Genomic DNA, 22315 nt, shown 5'->3' with positions numbered 1-22315 from the left:
TTTTTGATACTGCAATTATTCGGATTAATATTAATAAGATGTGACCAAAAATACTTTTGTAAACTGCTTAATGTCAGGATTCCAGTTTTCCAGAGTTTTCTAATGACATGTAGCTTTTATTTTGTTCGTTAAAGTCAAGAAAGGATCAGAAGGATGAAGAAAGCTTTCAGATAAAACTGCACCTCTGTGTCATTGGCATTTGGAAAAATGTTTTAAAAGTCTGTTTTCTGTAGATGTGGCATTGAAAAATCTTTCTTATTAAATTTAAATAAGAACAATTTTTTAAAAGGAAATAAATAAACAAACTGCAGTAATCCAAGGCATCTCAAACTTTTTAATAGACTGTAAATATCCAATATTTACAGAAGAATTAAAAAAATGTTTCAATGTATTAAAAATCCACCTATAAACTAAAGGTCCAAACTGTATTATTTAATTTATTTTTATAGCTTTATTTATTTCAACTTTGTCTGCCATAGCAGAGTCACATATCTCTGGGTTGACTACATAGAGAGGATCCTTCTGAGAGGGGGAGTTCAATCTGTCTTTGTTTACTGGAACAGCTCAGGAGTTTCTATTTGGTCCTTCCTGTTAGAGATCTGATTCACCCTGTTTGATTAATCATTATGCTGATATAGCTTTGTGGTACCATAAACATAAATTACACATCAGCTCAGTTCATTGGAATTTGATGTATTTTTCTGGCTCATTTTTAGTGTTATTGTTTAGAGTGGAGTGAAAACACCCTCTCAGGCAGCTATAAAAGAAAGCAGGACCAACTCTCTGCAGAAATCTGAACATCCTGTACAAAGAAGCTTCAGCAGCTCCTCATCACACTTTGAGACTTAAAGCTCCAACATGATCTTGCTCCTCTTCCTGCTCGGTCTGGCTCTGGGTGCTCCTTCTGAGTCTCCTTCTGATGACAATGAAGTGAAGCTCCAACTTGGTAACCTTTTTTTGTGCATTTTTTTTTTTTGTCTTTTTAATATTATTTAGCAAATAATAGATTTTAAATGCACTTTTATCATGTTTCTTGTTTTGTTTTGCTCAGGATAAATTTGTGTTAGTATAATTGGGGATACATGCATTAATTTGGTTCCACGTTTCAAACCTCCAGCAGAACCAGGCTCAGACAGGAGCAGCCATATGTTGTGACTGGTGGAACTTTAGGCCTCATCAAAAAGAAAAGCTTAATATTAAAAGTAGATTATTGATTATCTGTGTCCTTAATCCAAACTGGCTGATTACACATTAGAGGAGGCTTAAAGCGGAAGGCTCTGCCTCCCATTCTACCTTTAATTAACCTCAAAACCACAAGTAAACCAGCAGTCTGAGAGCAAAGTACTCCATTGCTCTTAAAATAAGATGTAGCCTGAGTATTTAATACCTTATATGTGAGGAGAAGGATTTTAAATTTTAATCTGGATTTAGCAGGGAGTTGATGCAGAGAAGCTAATATGTAATGTTTCTTTCTATTCCCTGAAGTACATACAGAAAAGAAGCCTGACACCAGGTCTCTTCAGGTTTCTTCTGTCACTAAAAAACAAATCATGAGCTTTTTCCTCTTCTTGTTTCTGTCATTTTCAGATGACCGAGCAGTGAAGCTGCAGCATGGAAACTGTCCCACGTTCTGGTGGAGCTTCAACGGCCGCTGCTATAAGTATGTAGCTACACCGATGAGCTGGTCTGATGCAGAGTTCCACTGTTTGTCACAGGGAGCCAACCTGGTGTCCATCCACAACACGGAGGAAGAGAACTTTGTCAGATCCTTGATCAGGAACTTCGACCATACTGAGAAAGACACTTGGATTGGACTCAGTGATGTTCACAGAGAGGGCAGATGGATGTGGTCTGATGGCTCTGTGGTACGCTTTTTTAACTGGAAAACAGGCGAGCCAAACAATCATGGAAAAGAGCACTGTGTTACAAACAACTATCATACAGTTAAGAAGTGGAATGACAGCAAATGCTCTTATAACCTTGCCTCTGTTTGTGTAAAACGCAAAGTCTGTGCTTAGAAATTAGGATACTAATTCAGCAATGACATGCTATGGTGACATGCATGGGGCATCACGATACAGAATCAATGTAAACTTTTATGTCTGTATATAAACAGCAATTCACTGAACTTTAACACGAATGCTTAATCAATCATACTGAATATTTACACACCTCTTAATGAGCTCAAAAACCAAGTGATAATTTCTAATAAGAATGTAAAATAATTTTGGTAACAAACATGTTCTGGTTAAAAGTATTCGGATTATATAATCTTTTATATAATTGTATAATTATATAATAATCTACATGCTCACTGTACTGTTAGTTACAGAAGCTTTATGAGGTCTTTTCAAGATAAAAACAAACAAACAAAGAAATTACTAACAAAATATGAAATTTAATGATCAGTACCTCTTTTGTGTAGTTATATGTGTAAACAGTCCATTGTATAACATGCAGCAAAGTCAAGTGATGTTTCTGTGGAAAAAAGTACTTTTGTTTTCTGCCTACACCTGTCAGCAGCCACAGATCACTGAAGCTCACTTAAAGAGACAAAGAATGAAACCACACTTGTTGCTTAATCACTCCAGAAAAATAAAAAATCTTCAAATAGATGACAAACGGTGCATATGTTCTCCTTAAAGATAAAGGCAGCAGTGGAGAGGTGATCGTTTTAATTTCAGATTACTTGTGAAATTAAAAGCCCCAAATTATGTTGTTGCTGAACACTGAAGTACTAAGTCAAAGTACTGGAATTTGGGGTCTCTTTAATACATCTATAAGGACAGAGAGACAGCACGAGGTACGCAGTATTAGTGTGGACGTGTGATTACATCAGAGATCGGCTCTGTGCCCCTTCGTATTTGGTAGATGAGGTCAGGCAGGACGCTCTACGGACTGTGATGTTCGCAGATCACATTGTAAACTGTAGTGAGAGTAGGGAGCAGGTGGAGGAGAGCCTGGAGAGGTGGGGGTATGCTCTGAGGAGAAGAGGGATTAAGGCAGAAGCAAGACAGAATACGTGTGTGAATAAGAGGGAAACAAGTGTAACAGTGAAGCTACAAGGAGCCGAGGAAGTGAAGGATACATTTAAATACCAACCATCCAAAGCTACAGAAAGTGCACAAGAGAGTTGAAGAGTAGAGCGGAGTCAGGGTGGAGTGGGTGGAAAAAGGTGTCAGAGGTGAGGCGTGACATTAAGACAGCAGCAAGAGTGAAAGGGAAGATTTAAAAGATGGTAGTGAAGCAGTTCTCACTACCATGAAGCATGATTTTAGAGATGGTTGCACTGACAAAAGGACAGGAGTCTGAGTTGAAAATGTTAAGATTCTCATCTCATTCTTATCAGAATGGTCAATAAGAAATGAGTACATCAGAGGGACAGCTCAGGTTGACCCATTTAGACAAAATTAGAGAGGCAATGCTTACATGGTTTGGAGATGTACAGAGAGGGACAGGGTATATATGAATATATAGTCATACAGTATGTTAGCAAAATGAGAGTTTATTATACAGATATAGCTAAATTAGATAAGAGTGAATGTCTAACCAAGTCAGGTGGCATACATATTAACTATCATATTAACTGGCATTGTGGCAGTCATTTGTAGTTTTGACTTGTACATGACAGACATGTAACCACACCTCTGTATATACATATATATTACTCAGGCTTTGTCACAGTATCTGTTTTGGGGCTTTTGTCATTTATTTTGGGTCCTCCTTTGAATACCTAACAGAAACTAACCCTATCCTTAAACTGTAGTCAGTGTATTGTAAGTGTCAGTGTATCCATTCAGAAAATCCTGTCTGAATGCTAGGTTTGCATGTTATGCGATGGCATAGCTGCACCAGCAAAGATTCACTAAGAAGAAGAAAAATCACACAAATGTTCAAGGCCAAAAAAAGTTAAATGGAGTAATTATCATGGTTTGGGGCTTTTTTGATTGCTCATGGTCCCTGTTACTTATTTTAAATAGCCTACATTCTCACTTGCCTGAGAAATGTCGCAGGAAAAACCAAAAGAACATTATTCTCATAAGGTCACATAGTTTTTAGATGTTTGATGTTTAACTATGTTGGTTTCTACCTGTTTCTAACTATGGCCCAGTTTCCTTCTAAAAGATCCTTTAAGACTTGAAGCTACTGAGGGTCATGCCCTCTTTCCGTACTCCCTAGCTGAAAGCCTTTCTCATCTTTCCGTCTCTTTGTGTATGTTCAAGAAACTTTAGTAAAGGGATATGGTGGAAGTTGAGATGAAAAAAGCTTTAAGACTGCACTTCACATTTTAGAATAGAAAGTGAGACAAACCCCCCACATGAGTGCCAAAGGACAGCCTAGCTGGCACAGCAGTGGTTATGATCTGCTTTTAGTTTAAACGTTTATTTATTGCAGGGATTTCATTTTGGCGAATTTAAAAATGTAATAGACAAAAGGGAGCTTAAATATTTGTATGCACAGTAAATATTTCAAAGTGGCAAAGTAAAAAAAAGTTAAATAGTCAGTCTTTCCTTTTATTGACTCTAAAGGTCTAGGCCAGCCACAATCACTTCATTTATGTGTTCCCCTTTATAAAAGCTGTGCACAGGGTTTGTTTTGTATTTTTTACTGGAGAGGCTTGTAAATCTCTGTTTCTTCCGGGTACAGTAACCTATTCTGTTTTTCTTTTTGCTGATAATGTGACTTTGTAATATAATAAAACCATAAATACTCAGACAAACAAACAGTCGATTCTCCTGAAAGTGCCAAAGCCCAGTTTAATACATAGTAAAGTAAAATTGCTTTGTGATGTCATTGAGATGTGGACGATTTTTAACCCTCTGTTCCCTTTCTGTTATGGCCCAGGTCAATTTTTGGACTCTGCAATTATTCAGATTAATATTAATAAGATGTAATGAAAACAACTTTTGTGTTTCCCTGTCAGTATTCCACTGTCTCTATATTGTATATATTGAGTCTTTTTGTCGTGATGTTCAGTCTGTGCCATTTATAGAGTTTGCATAAAAACAAGAGTAAAGAAATAAATTAAGAATAGCAATCTGTCTGGGGTGCTCTTTTCATACACTGTAAACATTAAAAGAGAGACAATAGTTAAAATTAAAAAAATATGTTTCAAAGTTGCAAATTACAATACTATAAAAAAAACCACAAATCTACTAAACCAAAGGTTCTAATTGTTTATCTACCTGCCTCTGAACAGGCCGCCGCCGATCACTTCATGTATATGTGTTCACTGCAATAAAAAGTGTGCACAGGGTTTGTTTTGGATTTTTTACTGAGAATGATCGCACACCTCTATTTCCTCTTCCTGATATAGTAATTTATTCTGTTAAGTATTTTGCTGATGATGTCATTTTATAATACAATAAATGCTCAGACAAACAAACAGTGAAGTTCTCTGGAAAAGGCCAGAGCTCAACACGTGTCAATAAGTAGTTAAGTGATGTCTTTGAGTTGTGGATAATTTTACCAAAACACACTAAATTAAAAGGAAAGTCAAGGAGAACATTTATAAATACATTTATAAGCTGCTTAATGTCACAATTTTCCAGTTTTCTAATGACATGTAGCTTTTGTGACAAGTATTTAACAGCTTGTTTGATATCATGATAAATATTATATTTAAAGTGATGAAACTGATTAGTTCAACTCACCAATTTACTTTTTATACCAGCTTAAGGCTCTCAAGGAAATTAGTTTATAAAGCATCTGCTCATATCTTGTTGAATTCAGACCTTCTCTGCAGGTCACCAAATTATACTAAGTATCTGGACTTTGCTGTAGTTTTATTGTATCATAAAGGTCCTTCATTGGGAAAGTGGAGCATTTAGATCACATCTTAAAACGTGAGCTCTTCACTCTTTTTTTGTTACAGAAGGCCAACGTAGAGTCACTAGAAAAACATAGACATGCGCTTTCAACTATCAGCTTTCATTGTCAGAAATGTCTTTTTAAAAATCTTAAGTAAACTTTTATGGTGGGAGTTAAGATGAGAGCTGTAGAAAGCTGATGAAGCTGATGAAGAAAGCTTTAAGGCTGGACTTCACATTTTAGGATAGAAAGCGACACAAACTCCCAACATGAATGTCGGATATCTGCAGGACAGCCTAGCTGGCACAGCAGTGGTAATGATCTGCTTTAGTTTAAAAGTCTATGGTTTTGTTTAGTTTGGCTTATTTAAAAAATGTAATAGACACAAGGGCATTTAAACATTTGTACACACTGCAAATAAAGTGGCAAAGTACAAGCAAAAATTAAAGATTAAGCGTATAACTCTTACAGTTACATAGACGGTCTTTCTTTTTTATTGACTCTGAACAGGCCGGCCACAATCACTTCATTTATATGTGTTCACTGCAATAAAAAGTGTGCATAAGGTTTGTTTTGGATTTGTTTACTGAGAATGATTGCACACCTCTATTTCCTCTTCCTGATATAGTAACCTATTCTGTTTAGCATTTTGCTGATGATGTGATTTTATAATATAATAAAACAATAAATACTCAGACAAACAAACAGTGAAGTTCTCTGGAAAAGGCCAGAGCTCAACACGTGTCAATAAGCAGTTAAGTGATGTCTTTGAGTTGTGGATAATTTCACCCAAACACACTTAAATCAGTTTTGCAAAAAAAGACTAAAAGTTCAACGATGATCTCATAAATAAATAATATGTCTGTCCTGAGGCTTTTGTTAGAAATGAAGTAAGCTAACAAACACTAGGAAAGAAAAGCAGTTTCATTCATATGGACTTCACTATGAGTTTAATTTCCACCTGTTTTGCTTTTCTTTTTTGAAAAACAGAGCTTACTTATACTGGACCCATCCTACTGTCTCTTTCTCCTGCTGAGGTCCAGTTCTAGGCTCAGCATCAGCTGGGAGCATGTGCACCTGGACCAAACCAAAACATGAAATAAGGAGGGGGGAGGCTGACTGGATATTGTTGTTGTTGCCAAAAACAAAGCTACATTAATCATCCTCTCTGTTGTAGCTCAGGTCTGTTTTTTGATACTGCAATTATTCAGATTAATATTAATAAGATGTGACCAAAAATACTTTTATAAACTGCTCAATGTCATGATTCCAGAGTTTTCTAATGACATGTATCTTTTGTGACAAGGATTTAACAGCTGGTTTGATATCATGATAAATATCACACATATCCAACAGGTGTGTATCAATCTGAATGCATGAAAACATTATTAGTGTACTTACTACTATTACTATAATTACTGCATAGAGTAAAAAGTAAGTATTTCTGTCTCTCTCCTTTTGCATACTTGCACAGAGGCAGTCAGGCGATATTCAATATGCAATCAAATAATAAATGAGTTTATTGATATCCATTGATGTCTATATAAAGCATTGTGAGATCACAAAAAGCTTGATAAAGACTAAATGTATTCAAAAATCATGCAGTTTGTGGGGATAGGTTAAGTGACTAATCTAAATTGCCCATAGGTGTGAATGCAGGAGGGAATGTGAGTGCAAATGGTTGTCTCTCTCTCTCTGTGTGTTAGCCCTGCGACAGACTGGCGACCTGTCAAGGGTGTACCCCGCCTCTCGCCGTATGACAGCTGGGATAGGCTCCAGCGCCCCCCCACAACCCTGAAAAGGATGAGCAGAAGCGAATGGATGAATGGATGGATGGTATTCAAAAATCCATCTATAAACTAAAGGTCAAAATTATGTTATTTAATTTATTTTAAAATTTGTATTTACTTCATCTTTACTGGCTGCCATAGCAGAGTCACATATCTCTGGGTTGACTACATAGAGAGGATCCTTCTGAGAGGGGAGAGTTCAATCTGTCTTTGTTTACTGGAGCAGCTCAGGAGTTTCTATTTGGTCCTTCCTGTTAGAGATCTGATTCACCCTGTTTGATTAATCATTCTGCTGATATAGCTTTGTGGTACCATAAACATAAATTACACATCAGCTCAGTTCATTGGAATTTGATGTATTTTTCTGGCTCATTTTTAGTGTTATTGTTTAGAGTGGAGTGAAAACACCCTCTCAGGCAGCTATAAAAGAAAGCAGGACCAACTCTCTGCAGAAATCTGAACATCCTGTACAAAGAAGCTTCAGCAGCTCCTCATCACACTTTGAGACTTAAAGCTCCAACATGATCTTGCTCCTCTTCCTGCTCGGTCTGGCTCTGGGTGCTCCTTCTGAGTCTCCTTCTGATGACAATGAAGTAAAGCTCCAACTTGGTAACTGTCCCACATTCTGGCTCCTCTTTTCCTTCATTTACTCATTGTAGTTTATTTTTTGTGGGGGTTTTCTTTTTTGTTTTTGTCTTTTTAATATTTAGCATACCATTAGATTTTAAATGCACTTTTATCATCTTTTTTGTTTTGGTTTTTTTTTCAGGAGAAATGTGTGTTGTGTAATTGGGGATACATGCCTTAATTTGGTTCCACGTCTCAAACCTCCAGCAGAACCAGGCTCAGACAGGAGCAGCCATTTGTTGTGACTGGTGGAACTTTAGGCCTCATCAAAAAGAAAAGCTTAATATTAAAAGTAAGATTAGTGTCCTGAATCCAAACTGGAGCTGGTTCCACAGTAGAGGAGGCTTAAAGTGGAAGGCTCTGCCTCCCAGTACACTTTACCCTCAAAACCACAAGTAAACCAGCAGTCTGAGAGCAGAACAGAGTATTTAATACCTTGTATGTGAGGAGAAAGATTTTAAATTTTAATCTGGATTTAGCAGGGAGCTGATGCAGAGAAGCTAATATGTAATGTTTCTTTCTATTCCCTGAAGTACATACAGAAAAGCAGCCTGACACCAAGTCTCTTCAGGTTTCTTCTGTCACTAAAAAACAAATCATGATCTTTTTCCTCTTCTTGTTTCTGTCATTTTCAGATGACCGAGCAGTGAAGCTGCAGCATGGAAACTGTCCCACGTTCTGGTGGAGCTTCAATGGCCGCTGCTATAAGTATGTAGCTACACCGATGAGCTGGTCTGATGCAGAGTTCCACTGTTTGTCACAGGGAGCCAACCTGGTGTCCATCCACAACATGGAGGAAGAGAACTTTGTCAGATCCCTGATCAGAAACTTCGATCCTGCTCAGAGACCCACCTGGATTGGACTCAGTGATGTTCACAGAGAGGGCAGATGGATGTGGTCTGATGGCTCTGTGGTAGGTTTTGTTAACTGGAATGCAGGCGAGCCAAACAACTTGGCAGGAAAAGAGCACTGTGCTACAAACAACTTTAGCTCACATAAGAAGTGGAATGACTGCCCATGTTCTCTCAGTTTTTCATCTGTTTGTTTAAAACGCAAAGACTAATCCAAGATACTAATTCAGCAATGGCATGGTATGTTGACATGTATGGGGATTCCACAAAAAAGATAACAATGTAAACTTTTATGTCAGTTTTGTTGATCTGTGCTTTAAATTGATAAAGTATTCCTACTGCTTCTGTATGTATGTAACCATTGAATGACAGAATGTAAAGAATCCACACATGCAGACTTGTCTGTACAACGCTGTTGGCCTAATGACACTTATCAACTTTCACAAAACAGTAACAGGGACTTTTTCATTAGTAGTTTTCAGTGCATATCTTATCTTCACTCAGTTAAATACACCATAACTTATTTATGTGATTTGTTTTTGTTTTGACATCAGAACACTCATACAGTTGTCATCTTTGTTATGGTTAACCATGAAATTAGTTCACTAATTGTCACCATTAAATAAATACTTCCTCCTTTTGTTGTCCAGTTGTAGTTTATTTTATCCAAACACACATTAATGCACTTTTTTGACTACGATGTGTACAAACAGATGATAGCATTTTATTACACTTTGCAAAGCCGATTTATGTGGTGAAACACAAATCAGTTCCTTTTGGAACAACAACTGTAAATAACAACTGATAAGACTGATAAAATTGAGAAACTGATAAAATTGAATATATCAAAAAAATGTTAAATTAAGGTTTTCTCACATCTCTGGGAGGATTGACAGTATTTCGAGGTTGAGATAATAATGAACATTAGCTGTTGTCCAATGACATGAACCCCCTCTCTGAAAGCCATAAAAGAGTCTGTTAACATGTCTCTGCAATATTCTCAGTAATGTTCAAGCTCCAGGAAAACATCAAGGCCTAAATCATCAATAAAAATTTCTTCCTCTTCTCACTGGTTGTGGCTCTGTGTGTTCAGTCCGGTCCTGATGAATGTGAAGGAAAGCTACACTGTGGAAAAACACAGCCACACCTGTGGCTCGATTAGATTGGCTGACAGAAAAGGAATACCTTGGCATTATCCTAAATCCCTTATCCCAGCTTTTCCACACAGGCTAATTATCAAACATTAACCATAAATTATGTATAAAAATGTCAAGTGACACAGGGGAAAACTGAGCAGACGAGGACATCTGGTGACAATTTCATGTCAATAACACCTTTACAAATATATTTACTTAGAAAATTGGTGATGTGTTCAAATATGTATTTTACCCACTGTATATCTGATCAGTTATGATGGCAAGTGTAAATAAATCAAAGATCTCAGTGTCATACTAAGGTGTCATATTAAAAGGAATAGAGAGAAATTGTTCTTCAGTTCCCTTTGCTCCCGTTATGAAGTACTGTTTGTCCGTGATGTGGACGGGGGGACAAATTGTGGCAGGATCAGCCTGATGTTATTTGTATCCCACTGTAACTTTACAGTTTAAAGAGCTAACGTCTCCAAAATTTCAGGTGAGTTAATCATTATAAGAAGTGTTTGTGAACTAAAAATCAAAAATGTGGGATACTGTTTGTCCGTGATGTGGACAGCCCAGCGTGTGCTCCCGACGCAGGGGGAACTAATTCTGTCGTGGAAACCTAACTTGGCACCACCATTGTGCAGGTGAAGCCAAAGGCAAGATATGCTTCATCATTTTTTCTAGTCTCGGGCTTGGAAGGAAGTTGTTTTCGAAGCATATTTGCTAATGCTTTATCTTCTGCTTTGCGTTTGTGTGAGATCCCCGTCATAAACCTGTCTATTATGCTAGCAGTGTCCAAGTATTCTTTTTTTAAATTCATACCTCACCCTCCCCAACCACTGACTTAAATGTCCTTTGTACCCCTTTTGTAAAAACATAGAGAAACGCACCACATAAAATATTGCAAAAGGAAAAGGTTGCCTTATATGCATATTGTATACAAACTCAAAACACACATTTCACCTAAAAATTAAGATGTGCAAATGTGAACAAATCAGCTTGTTAGAGATATTCATCTCCTCTTGAAAAAAACACAACCCCACAAAACAAGAAAACTCCACCAAACACCACAATCATACACAGTAAAGCCAAATTAATAAGTCTTCTCATCAGACATTGATGCTTCTTCACTATGTGACACAAAAAATAGGAGACAGTTTAAAGTTCCATCCATCCATTCACTTCCGCTTATCCTTTTCAGGGTTGCGGGGGGCGCTGGAGCCTATTCCAGCTGTCATAGGGCGAGAGGCGGGGTACACCCTGGACAGGTCGCCAGTCTGTTGCAGGGCCAACACACAGGGACAGACAACCATTCGCACTCACATTCACTCGCACATTCACACCTAGTGGCAATTTGGATTATCCAATTAACCTATCCCCACAAGTTTAAAGTTCATTCATAATAAAAACTAACTGTAAGATGTTTAACTATAATGCTGTCTGTATTATTGTTGAAGTCCTAAATTATCACCTTTAAAGTGTTTATGCTAATAACACTGTGTACAGTAAGACAGGCATGGAGAACAGCACTGACTGCGAGAGGCTTTGAACAGATCACATACTCGTTTCAGTTAAACATATAAGACTTACACAATTATCTACCTAAAATCTATTTATTTAATATATCATCTTATGTACAATTATAATGTATTGTTCATCTCCCTTAAATAAACAGGCAGCCTTAAAGTATGAAATATTCATATATGAAAACACATAAATTTGTCTATTGCCTCAGTGGCTGATAGCGCCCCACAGGCCTCAATGTGAGTTTGAAGCCATTTATAATGTTTAAGCTGTGTAATGTGTAGGCACTCATGATAAACAGATTTTGAATGAAACCTTTTTTATAGGCATTGAAGCCACTGAACCCAGTCAAAGAGGTGGTAATATTAATTTTTTCAGATAAAAAGAGAAGCATTCTGGATATTTCGTTTAAAGACTTCACACCCGAGAGGCATGAATTAGGATTTTTCTATCAATGAGTTTCTGTGAAATGTACCTTTTGTGTTTGTGTTTTTGACTAGATTTTGGCATTGTCTCCCTCTTTTAATGTTCTTGTACTCATATTAACTTTTTATTTTTATCTTTTTTATTTTTTAAATCAACTTATTTGCATTTTTGTGTCCAGAATCTATTTGTACTGTGACTTAACCAATTAGCCAATACCACCTCTTAAATGTCAATTGTTCAGCTTGTTTATTTGTGAAGGTGTGATTGGTCCATTTGAAAAAAATTCAGTTTCTTGTCTTTTATTTAAACACAAACTGTTTCACATTTTACAATGACCCTGATGAAGGCCACAAGCTGGAACGAACTGGTCACATAATAAAGTTGTTTCTCATTACTTTAAAGTGTTGCTGGAGTCTCCGCGTTGTCAACTCATTTTATTTCTCTGAAATTCAAGCATCTGAAAATTCATCTGAAATTCAAGCACTTAACAAACCTTGAAGATATAGTATTAAAATTCGAGCATTTTCAAGGATTTCAAGCACCCGTACGAAGCCTAATAGATTGATCTGGAGGTCAAAGTGGAAATAATTCTATATAGACCTTTTTATTAAAACTATGTTTCATACTGCCATTGTTTGTATTAACAGGATAGAGACAGTGAGAAAATGTTATGTGGGGATTCTAAATACCACGTTACTTTGGACCTCTGACCTTTTCTATAAGGTCAGACTTTCCTAAAATGTTTTTTAGCTTTAAAATGTGCTTAAAACTCTACTGCCTTTGTTTCTAAAAGTACATTATAGTTTACATTTGAATATCATGTCACATTTCACACACGCCACAGTTAATCTCTGATTTTAACTGCAATACAAACGTCTCATAGCATGTTTAAAAACAACAAAGAAAACAAAATGTTTCGTTTTGTTTTGGTGGTTCAGTTTTTTTTATTGACAGTAAGATGGCCTGCCATAATCAATTTATTTCTGTGCATTTACTGTTATTAAAAAATATATTCATGTGCTGTAAAACCTCACAAACTTCTATTTCCCCTGTTTAATTTATTTATTGAGTGCTGGGCTGTTTAAGTGGGTAGAACAGAACAGCAAATCAGTGCATGGGGGACATTAGAGCCAGTGTCTCTAACACACCCTGCTATAGAAAATATGATCAAAGTAACCAGTGCATAACAGAGTGGCCAGAATCCAAACACACATTTGTCTGTACAATCAGCCTAATGAGACTTAAATGAACTGGACTGATACTTTTTTAGCACCTTTCTATTCAGTTGAACTCTCAAAGTACTTTCTACTCCAAAGCTTCATACAGCAGCATTCTTGTAATGTGATTTATTTTTGGGGTTAAGCCATGTAGAAGAGCACTCCTGAGAGGAAAAGATGTTTGTGGTTTGAATCTTCACAGCTGGAATGTAAGTACCTGTTATTTACTTTGTGGCCACTTGAGGGCAGGAGAAGAAAAAGTCAATGTGATGCTGCTGATGTCAGATGCTTTAATTAACAGGTGTCTTATCAATACTTTAAGATCCATTGTGAAAGGTGTTGTTTGAACCATTCCTGCATGACAAATAACATGTTAGATACTCTGTACTTGTCATATGGTATCATGATGTTATCATATATGTCATGAAAATTAAATAAACAACAACAACAAGACAATCGACAAGTCCACATTTTACATTACAGCTTTTATGTTATTGGAAGGTCTTGTGTTGCACAAGTTTTGACTCCTGGAGTGCTATATAAGGACAAAGATTGCTAATTCAAAGTCTTCTATGAACTCAGTCTCTGAATCATTATAAAATAGGTAGCAACAAGACAATATGAGTGAAGGTTACATGAGTAACAACTAGTTTAACTGTCTAACTAAGAAGCTGGCAGCTTCTTTAGCTGAGCACCTGACAGATCTTAGAGCTTCTTCACAACATCATCATCTTTTCTGTGATGAAGAAAGCCCTCTCAGTGCCCGATCTGCTCGTGGTTCTCTTCGAGACCCCCTCATCAGTCTCCACCAGTCCATGAGTCCATGAACTTTCACGACAGCGAAGTCAACCTCAGTGGGTTCCTGATCTTCTGACCTTTTTTCCACATCATTTCACTTCATTTTCAGATTTTGGTGTCCTTGTCCTCTTTCCGTGTCCAAAGGTTACATCAAACACCATCTTTTCAGTTTTCCTCAGTAATGCAAAAAAAAGTTAATAACTCTAGAAAACTGAAGTATTATAAGAGTCAAGAAGAAAAGCACCTCAACATTGTATTTCCCGGTTGTCTTTAAGTTATTGTTATTAATTTATATTCCACCACTTCAGAAAATAGAACTGCGTTAAATATATAGTCAGCAAGAAACTCCTATCATAACGACAAGACACTTGCCTTCAGGCAAAGGTTTCCCTGGCTCTAAACATAGACACACCCACATGCCGTTTTTCGCGCGAAAAGCGGGACTAGACCATTTTGAGTAATGGGGGAAAGTAGAAATACTACTACTTCAAAACATAGATAAACCTTTTTACCAAAACCTACAAATGAGTGAGACCGTTGTGTTTTTATATTAAGACCGTGAGTGGAGTCTCAAAGTTTAAGCAGTTGGACTTAACTATAAATTAAGCAAAAGATCAGCAAATACAAAACCCCCATGTTTTCATTCGCCGGGCTTTTCTAGCGGTTAGTTTTTAAATCCACCTCTATCGCCGAGTCTCATGTAGCAAGATAAAAGTTATTGTTATGCCACAGTCTGGTTATAAACAGAGTAAAATGACCCTCACGTCAAAGGTAAGTCATAGAGCAAATCTCGTGTAAGCGTGGCTTTCTTTTGCCTGTTGGATTTTAGGGTAAAGAAAAGTCCTGCCGAGTCACTAAACGAGATCCAAAGCCGCTAACATTGGTGGCATGGTCGGCCTGAATCACTAAAGTTACCATTCGTTTTCTGAATTATATACAGGCTAGTTCAAAGGTTTCTTTTGTACATGTCATCTGGCAAACCAGCGACTTGATACGTACTCAGCTTCGGATTAGTGTTCAGGTACATTCTGAGTTTAAGGTTGTGGTAAAAATGAGCTGATGCTGGGTTTAGTTTTGTTTTTATGGGGGGGCTTCATAGGTGGGTTCCGGTTTGTTTTTCTGCGAGGTCAAAGGTCAGCTTTGCTGAAGCTGAAAGGGGTTGTTTAGCCAAACAACTGGGACATCAGCTGCTTTCCTGAGACAAAGTTTTACACAGCTCATTAGATGACATAGATTCATTTACAGCACGTAAAATCTGAACCTCTTCCCTACACAAATGCCTGTAAACAGACTTTACATTTGATAAGCTGCCTATAAAATTGATCTTGAAGCAGTGATGCTACTATAACATCTGATTTAAGCTGGTGGATTCTTTTATATTTACTTTATCAGTAATGGTGGAGAGATGTTTTTTCTATTGTAAAGCCCACTTCTCCATTTAAAATTAGGAAATCATAAATATCATATGTAATTTAAAAATATTGATTCTTTTTTTCTTCTTTTTTTGCACAATCAGTGCTTTGGTGTCTTCTCTCTATTTGACCTACACTGGCAAAATGTAGGCACCCAAAGTATGTGAAAAGTAGGGCTTTAAAGAGTCATTCACCTTGCCTAGAGCCAGCTTACTCTGATTGGCTACCCCTCACAAACAGAAGGTGGGTGGTACTTCTACGCTCAGCCACAGATGTGTGCCAGAAACGATCACAGATTTTTCCTTTTTGACATTATACAGAGTCAAGTGTGAAGAAAAAAATATTTGTGATAGGCTTGTATCAAATTATTTTAAATTTTTTACCATGTTAAATATGAGCATCTAGAATACAATAGAATTGAATAGCCCTTTATTGTTATTGTACATGGAGGAGTGCATGTGCAGGAGGAGTAGGATATAAATCGTAAGACGACAGGAATAAATGGCAAATAGAAGAAATGTGTACAATCAAGAGGAAGACAAAACAAAAGAATAGCACAACAGGTCACCGTTAGATCTCTCAGAAGAAAAGAAAAACATCATATGAAGAAAAGGCATATTGATATCAATATTATTATTATTAGCCACAGAAAATTAAGGGACTGGAGAATCAAACAGCAATGCACTGTGTGGAGGACCACACATAGGAGTCTGTCAGGATTGGCGTGCTTTTGGAGTCAGCCTCAAGTGGCAATGAAAGGAACTGGCATGTGCATTTTGGCCTTATTTCACAGATCTGGAAGTTGCCTCTTGTTTTCACCACACCTTTCACATAGTGGAGAAGCTTGTCCACTAATAGCGAAGTAGCTCCCTCTAGTGAAAAATGTTGACTGCAACTTGTTTAATATGGTGCTTTACATATCTGCCAACAGGCTCCATGCTTCAAATCCAAGTATATAACTGCCGAGCTGGCTCATCTGTTCACCCAGTCAGACAGTGAGGAGGACTTTGAAGGTTTCAGTGAGGATGAGGAAGAAGAGGATAGAGGACGCTTTAACAAGCAACTAAGGACCAAAGTATGAAACTGCTAACGCTGTGTTGTTTCACAAAAATGTTACAGCCAAAGCAGAAGTCTGCATTCTTTCTTTTTCTCTGGTTTTCTGCAGGTGGTGGATTCAGAAGAGGACAGTGACATAGACACAGGCTTCCACTCTGATGAGGAGGAGGCCCCACCAGCAAAGAGAAGGAGTCTTTTAGTAGCTCTGAGGTAGGTGCATGTGTAAAACTGGTTTAAGTAAGTTTTGGGTTGTTTTTTAGTTGCTGTTGTTGTTTTTAAGTAACTTGATTAGAGTGAAACTGGGCTCCTTGTCACTGTCCCTAAATCTGTGATTGCTGACGTATCTTCTTTTAATATGCATAAGGTAAAAATATAAAGGCACTATTATTTAAAATGGAAAAAGCATAATGAGCATTCAAATTATCATTTTTTTTGTTTCTCTTTCTGTCTGTTTCATGTCTGTTGTGCTGATTCTGCAGTGATTGGATAGAGACTTTTTTTGAAAACTTTCTCCTCAGGTTTCCTGTCAAAAGAGTGTCTTCACCCAAGAAGGAAACACAAGAGAAAAGTGTTAAAAAGCCAGTCAAAGGAAAATCTCCCTCACAAATATCCAGAGGAAGGCAGAAGGTGAAGCAGAAACAGGATGAAGAAAAGGAGGAGGAGGAGGATGAAGACAAAGAGGAGGAGGAACTCTCTCATAGCCTAAAGAAACGAGACAAGAACATCCAAGAAAACAAGGCCATGGTATTGAACCCTTCCTGCCCTTTCATATTCTGACATCTCAACACATTTACAATAATACAACAGCTTTTTCTTTGTCAGTAGTTCTTAACTTGATTATGTGGTGGTGTTTTTTTATTTGTTTGTTTTGTTTTTTGTTAGCTGGCCAAGTTGTTTGCTGATCTGAGCACCACGATGGCTGACCTGACAGCACCCACCACTCCTCAGGTGAGTATATGTGGCAGTTTCATGTGATGGGAACATAAATAGACAAAAAAAATAAAAATAGTGAAGCAGTCTGGAAGCCCATCGAATGTTGTATTGAGGTCAAGACTTCCAGACAGTGTCCTTATGCAGTAATGACATTATACTGGTCATTGTTACAAATATAGATTAATTTAAAAAAAGCTAATAGCTAATATTACAAGGCTGACTTGCAGTCTGATGATAACCAGCGGTTGTAAAACTGTATTTCAGTAAATAAAATCTCTCACTCGCTGTTTACGTGGAGCTTTTTACCCTCAGCCGTAAAAGGCTGATTGGGAATTGTCGTCACCCTGCTGGGCGGCGTGGAAACCCGAGTTTGTGAATGCGATAAATCTTGAATGAGGTGACGTATGAGTTTCAAAATGATACAATGGATGTATCTACTAAAAATCTAATCTGGGTAACCTTGACCACAAGGCCAGAGGCAAGTTTTTTTTGAAAATCTTGTGAATGCAGTAACTTGAGAATAAAAGTGACGTATTATTTTGAATGGATACCATAGATGTGTGTAGTAGGAGGCTGAGGGGTAGCACTGGCAGCCACCAGTAATTTTTTTTTTTTTTAACCTATAGTACATGCAACCAAAGCACTGTCAAATTTAATGGGTCCATACTATTCAGACTACAATCAAAAAGCAGAAAATGTCCAGCATCAGTTGGTTAAAATTCTACACATTCTTATAAAGATATATTCTCATAGAAATAGATGGAAGTATCGGAAGAGTTTATATTTGGTGCATTCAAACTATGTAGAAATAAGATTATACTTGCTAAGTATATGTCTGTACCAAAGTATGAACCGTTCTTGTAAGTAGGCTTTAAAAACACACACATAATACTAAACAAGAAAACAAATGCAAAACTGTACACTGGTGTGTATGTTTGAGTAAGAGGCATGAACCTCTTAAAAATGTAAAAATATTTTTATAGGTGTTTTTTTTTTTTTTTTTTTCATGCTTTTGTGTTTATTTTGTTTATTTATTTTACAGACTCTGTGTTTTTACTGACAAACATTGTCTTTGCTCTATTTCCGCAGAAGAAGAAACGGCTGTCAGAGAGGGCAACGCCAAAGAAACGCAAGTCTGAAACGGACGTGGTGTCAGAAAGGAGGAACCCGTCGCGTAAGGCTCGTCCTCCCGAGAACTTTGCAGTGGAGGAAAAGAGCGAGCCAGTTCATGTCCGAAGCCCCCGTACTGTAGACATCAAGAGACTGGTGGAGGTACAACACCCAGCACACTGTCTGCTGACATATAGCAACACAAACGCATGGATGAACTCAACAGGAAACAAAGGGCTTTTTGATCAAGCAGGTTATTGAACATTTCCTTGTCTTTAATCTGGACTTGGTACAATTTATAGTTAATGTGATAGCACAGACGTGCATATCATAGTAAATTGTCATAATGACACTCTGTTGGATGTTTAGTTTTGAGAGCTCTGTAGTGGAGTACTGTGTGCACATTTTCCCCCAAACCAATTACTCCTAAAACATCTGCTATGGATTTTATGTATAAAACTGATATTTAGTCAGTAAGGATGAATAAAATTTGTTTGTGGCATTTCACTTTTATGTAACCTGGCAGGTAGACGAGGACCATGTTGGTGAGAAACACAAAAAGAGAAGGAGCCAGTCTTCCAAGAGGAGTCAATATTGTGTGAAGTCGGTCGACGAAATCACCAAAGAAGACCTGGACAACATAGCGTACCGCAGCAAAGACAAGATCTGGGACAAGGAGAATGTGAGTCTCATCAGGCCGTCCTCAGATTAGGGCTAACGGTAGTCTGCAGCAGTGTGTTGTATTCTCAGGTTTCCTGAGTTGGAGCAATTTTATTTCACCCTGTATGTGTGTGTGTCTGTGTGTGTGTTCTCTTCCAGGGAAGCTCATGTCACCAATGCAGACAGAAGACTCTGGACACTAAGACAGTGTGTCGCAGTGGTTTCTGTGTGGGGGCCAAAGGTCAGTTCTGTGGACCGTGCCTCAAGAACCGCTATGGAGAGGACGTACGCACCGTGCTGCTAGACCCGGTTAGTCCTAATCCACGTTTCTCACTGTGGGTTTGGTCTACCCCAGGCGATCGTGGTTTCTTTTGTCTTTCGAATAAGTAATAATCTTTTGGTTGTTGTGATTACATTCTTAAATTATTATTTTTTTTAATTTAGTTTTACAAAAAGTCGCTGCACAGCGATGTGATGCTCGAGGAAGTCTTACATAGTGGACAATGTTCTGAATCTCTTTAAAATCCTCTGTCATCAGGAATTTTAAAATAAAACTAAACTTAGAAGTGAACAGCAGTTGGTACATGCATAGCTCAATGTACAAGGCAGAGAGCGCCCCCTGCTGAAACTTTAATGTAATTACTGGAAAGTCTGAGCACAAAAGGTACAGAATGTTGTAAATTCGACTAAAATATATTAAGGAAAAAATGCTGCTTTGCACATGTATAGGCTTTTTTTTTTTTTTAACATCAAGTTTTCCTTTAACTGATGATCATTGCTGTTAAGTATCAGTTGTAATTTAAGTACATTTACATATATAGAGAGGGAATGGAGATGAGGAATATCTGTGTTAGCGCATAGTGTCCAGCCTGAGATGTTTCTATGGCAGCTGTGCTTCACATTGATCTTGGTTCTTACACTAAGGAGCTCACATGTGGCTCAGATCTGAGTGAGAGCTGTGATTTAAGTTGAGGAGGAGTTCAGCATGACTGGGGGCAAACCGAGGAAGCTTCAACAAACAAAAATCTAACAAAGAGATGAAAGGTTATAGATTTTTCACCAACAATTTGTTACTTATTCTTTATTACTGAGATCAAAGCAGAGACCATTTATATGAATTATTTAATAATTTCCAATAGAGTGTGCTGAAGCACAGAGCCTGAAGAACAGACAATTAGTGACCAACTGAACAAACAGAGTTGGGATCTTTTCTTTGTAGACGTGGTCGTGTCCCATCTGCAGAGGGATGTGCAACTGCAGCCTGTGTCGTAAGAAAGAGGGCCGCTGTGCCACCGGTATTCTGGTCGGTTTGGCTCGCTACAACGGCCACGACAACGTGCACGAGTATTTGGAGAGGTGAGTCTGTGGTTTGGGATTTTTGTTTTGTTTTGAATATCACAAACTGGATTTCCCAAGAAACTGATATGATGTAAAATTATTTTTCTAAATTTATTGACGATAAAGGGCACGAATTACTAAACAGCATAAGTAAAAGGCGTGTGAGCGCAATCCCCAAATAGCGCTCATAGGTGTGGTTAGTTTTACAGCTGATTTACAAAAGTTACACTGTTTTATTAAGTACAGGTGGAGTCGGTTCATTTTGTTGTCAACCACAGAATAATGTTTTTTTTTAATGTCTTTAAATAAAACTGCATGTTGCAAATATTATTATCAGTTTGGATACTTGATGTTGATATTTTATATTATAAAAGTGAAGATTTCCTAAAATACCTCATTTTGATGCTTACTAATTGAGTCTGAATGTGAGCGATTACTGAAACAATTACAATGATTAGCCGACACATGAGCTGGATAGATCGTAAATATAAGTGTTGGGTCTTGTTTGCTTTGTATTTGTTGTCTCATTGATTTTTGGGTGTCTTTGGTTGAAGGCCAGTATGCAGGCAGTGATCGATTCAGTCTTGAGCTCTGAGCACCGTGTGTTCAGACTGAAATTGTTGACGGATCAGTGATGACCATAACCACTGGTTGCAGCCTTTATTCAGCCAGCAGCTAAAAACTAGAGCTGTCATGTCTGATTGTGTTTTTCTTTTCTTTTCTTTTTTTTCTCCAATGCAGTATTCGAAAAGAGCTGCAGTGAAAACAAGAGACCCGATCAGAGGACAGAACTTACAAAAACAGATGATATCCAGGGGAGGAGGATCTGATGCTGCACAGTACATCTACTGTAGAAATCATTTTAAATGCACATTTTTAGGTTTAGAGCAAACTTTACTAGACATACTAAATCTAAAGTTTGTTGTTGTTTTTTTAAGCTGAAGCACCTGTACTGTTCTATGTTTTATATATGCTGATATTTTTTTTTTTTTTTTTTTTTTTTAAGACTGCATAAGATGCAGGGATGCTTTTTCTTTGTTTTAAAGCCAGTACTCACTTTTTACTTGGAGGTTTGTTTTCTTTTGGGTTGTTTTTAATCGTGATGTTGCTTGGACAGCTGTAATGTTTTAATTTTTGTGATTTGGGTACAAACAGAGCCTTTAACACAAACTACTGTTTTAAAACTGAGTTACTTTGCAGCTTTCCTGTCAGTCTACTGTTTATCCTAATAAAGGACATTACTATCTGAACAGTTTGTTGTTTTTTATGCAGTACTATAATAATCATAATCATCATAAAAATAATAATAATAATCTAAGTGTTAGAACAGTTCAACCCTTTTTTGGAATTTGTTTGACATAAAGTTGTGAATAATTAATTTCTGAACCAAGACTCAGCTTCAGTTTGAGGAGGTTTGCTGTATTTAGACTCTTTGTATTTGTAAAAAAATTCAAATGTAGGGCATCCTCAGGTTCTGGTCATGAATTTATGTCTTAGATCACTGATGAAGAAATGTTTACCCCTACGTCCTGACTCACAGTGCAAACATAAATCTGTATCTGTCTGTTGATTTTAAGTATGATCCCCACTCTAACTGCACACCAAAACAAATATCTAATCAGC

The 22315-nt window shown here is 37.3% G+C and overlaps 2 protein-coding genes and 1 pseudogene across 2 annotated transcripts; all 3 read left to right on the top strand.

The window, feature by feature from the left end:
• Positions 1-858: 858 nt before the first annotated feature.
• LOC146362756 (ladderlectin-like) lies at positions 859-2178 on the top strand. Its single transcript, XM_084919390.1, has 2 exons — positions 859-946; positions 1588-2178. Exons 1-2 carry the CDS (start codon positions 859-861, stop codon positions 2016-2018), a joined length of 519 nt encoding a protein of 172 aa, XP_084775516.1. The 3' UTR covers positions 2019-2178.
• Positions 2179-8122: 5944 nt separating this feature from the next.
• Positions 8123-9291, top strand: LOC146362755 (lactose-binding lectin l-2 pseudogene; annotated as a pseudogene).
• A 5462-nt stretch (positions 9292-14753) lies between these two features.
• Positions 14754-21935, top strand: cdca7l (cell division cycle associated 7 like). The gene is made up of 10 exons (XM_084919664.1): positions 14754-14954; positions 16527-16670; positions 16761-16861; positions 17170-17395; positions 17534-17599; positions 18674-18856; positions 19221-19376; positions 19514-19663; positions 20574-20710; positions 21434-21935. Exons 1-10 carry the CDS (start codon positions 14907-14909, stop codon positions 21453-21455), a joined length of 1233 nt encoding a protein of 410 aa, XP_084775790.1. The 5' UTR covers positions 14754-14906; the 3' UTR covers positions 21456-21935.
• The last annotated feature ends 380 nt before the right edge of the window (positions 21936-22315 follow it).

Source organism: Perissodus microlepis, chromosome 22 (assembly GCF_051167445.1).
Source record: "Perissodus microlepis isolate ML-2025 ecotype Zambia chromosome 22, ASM5116744v1, whole genome shotgun sequence".
Taxonomy (NCBI): domain Eukaryota; kingdom Metazoa; phylum Chordata; class Actinopteri; order Cichliformes; family Cichlidae; genus Perissodus; species Perissodus microlepis.
The sequence above is the reverse complement of the archived record's forward strand: the minus strand, read 5'-3'. Positions and strand labels throughout refer to the sequence as shown.

Coding starts and splice junctions, on each gene's coding strand:
- cdca7l (XM_084919664.1), top strand. CDS start 14,907: ATGCCACAGTCTGGTTATAAACAGAGTAAAATGACCCTCACGTCAAAG. Junction 16,671..16,760: donor ACAAGCAACTAAGGACCAAA/GTATGAAACTGC, acceptor GGTTTTCTGCAG/GTGGTGGATTCAGAAGAGGA. Junction 17,396..17,533: donor TCCAAGAAAACAAGGCCATG/GTATTGAACCCT, acceptor GTTTTTTGTTAG/CTGGCCAAGTTGTTTGCTGA.
- LOC146362756 (XM_084919390.1), top strand. CDS start 859: ATGATCTTGCTCCTCTTCCTGCTCGGTCTGGCTCTGGGTGCTCCTTCT. Junction 947..1,587: donor TGAAGTGAAGCTCCAACTTG/GTAACCTTTTTT, acceptor TGTCATTTTCAG/ATGACCGAGCAGTGAAGCTG.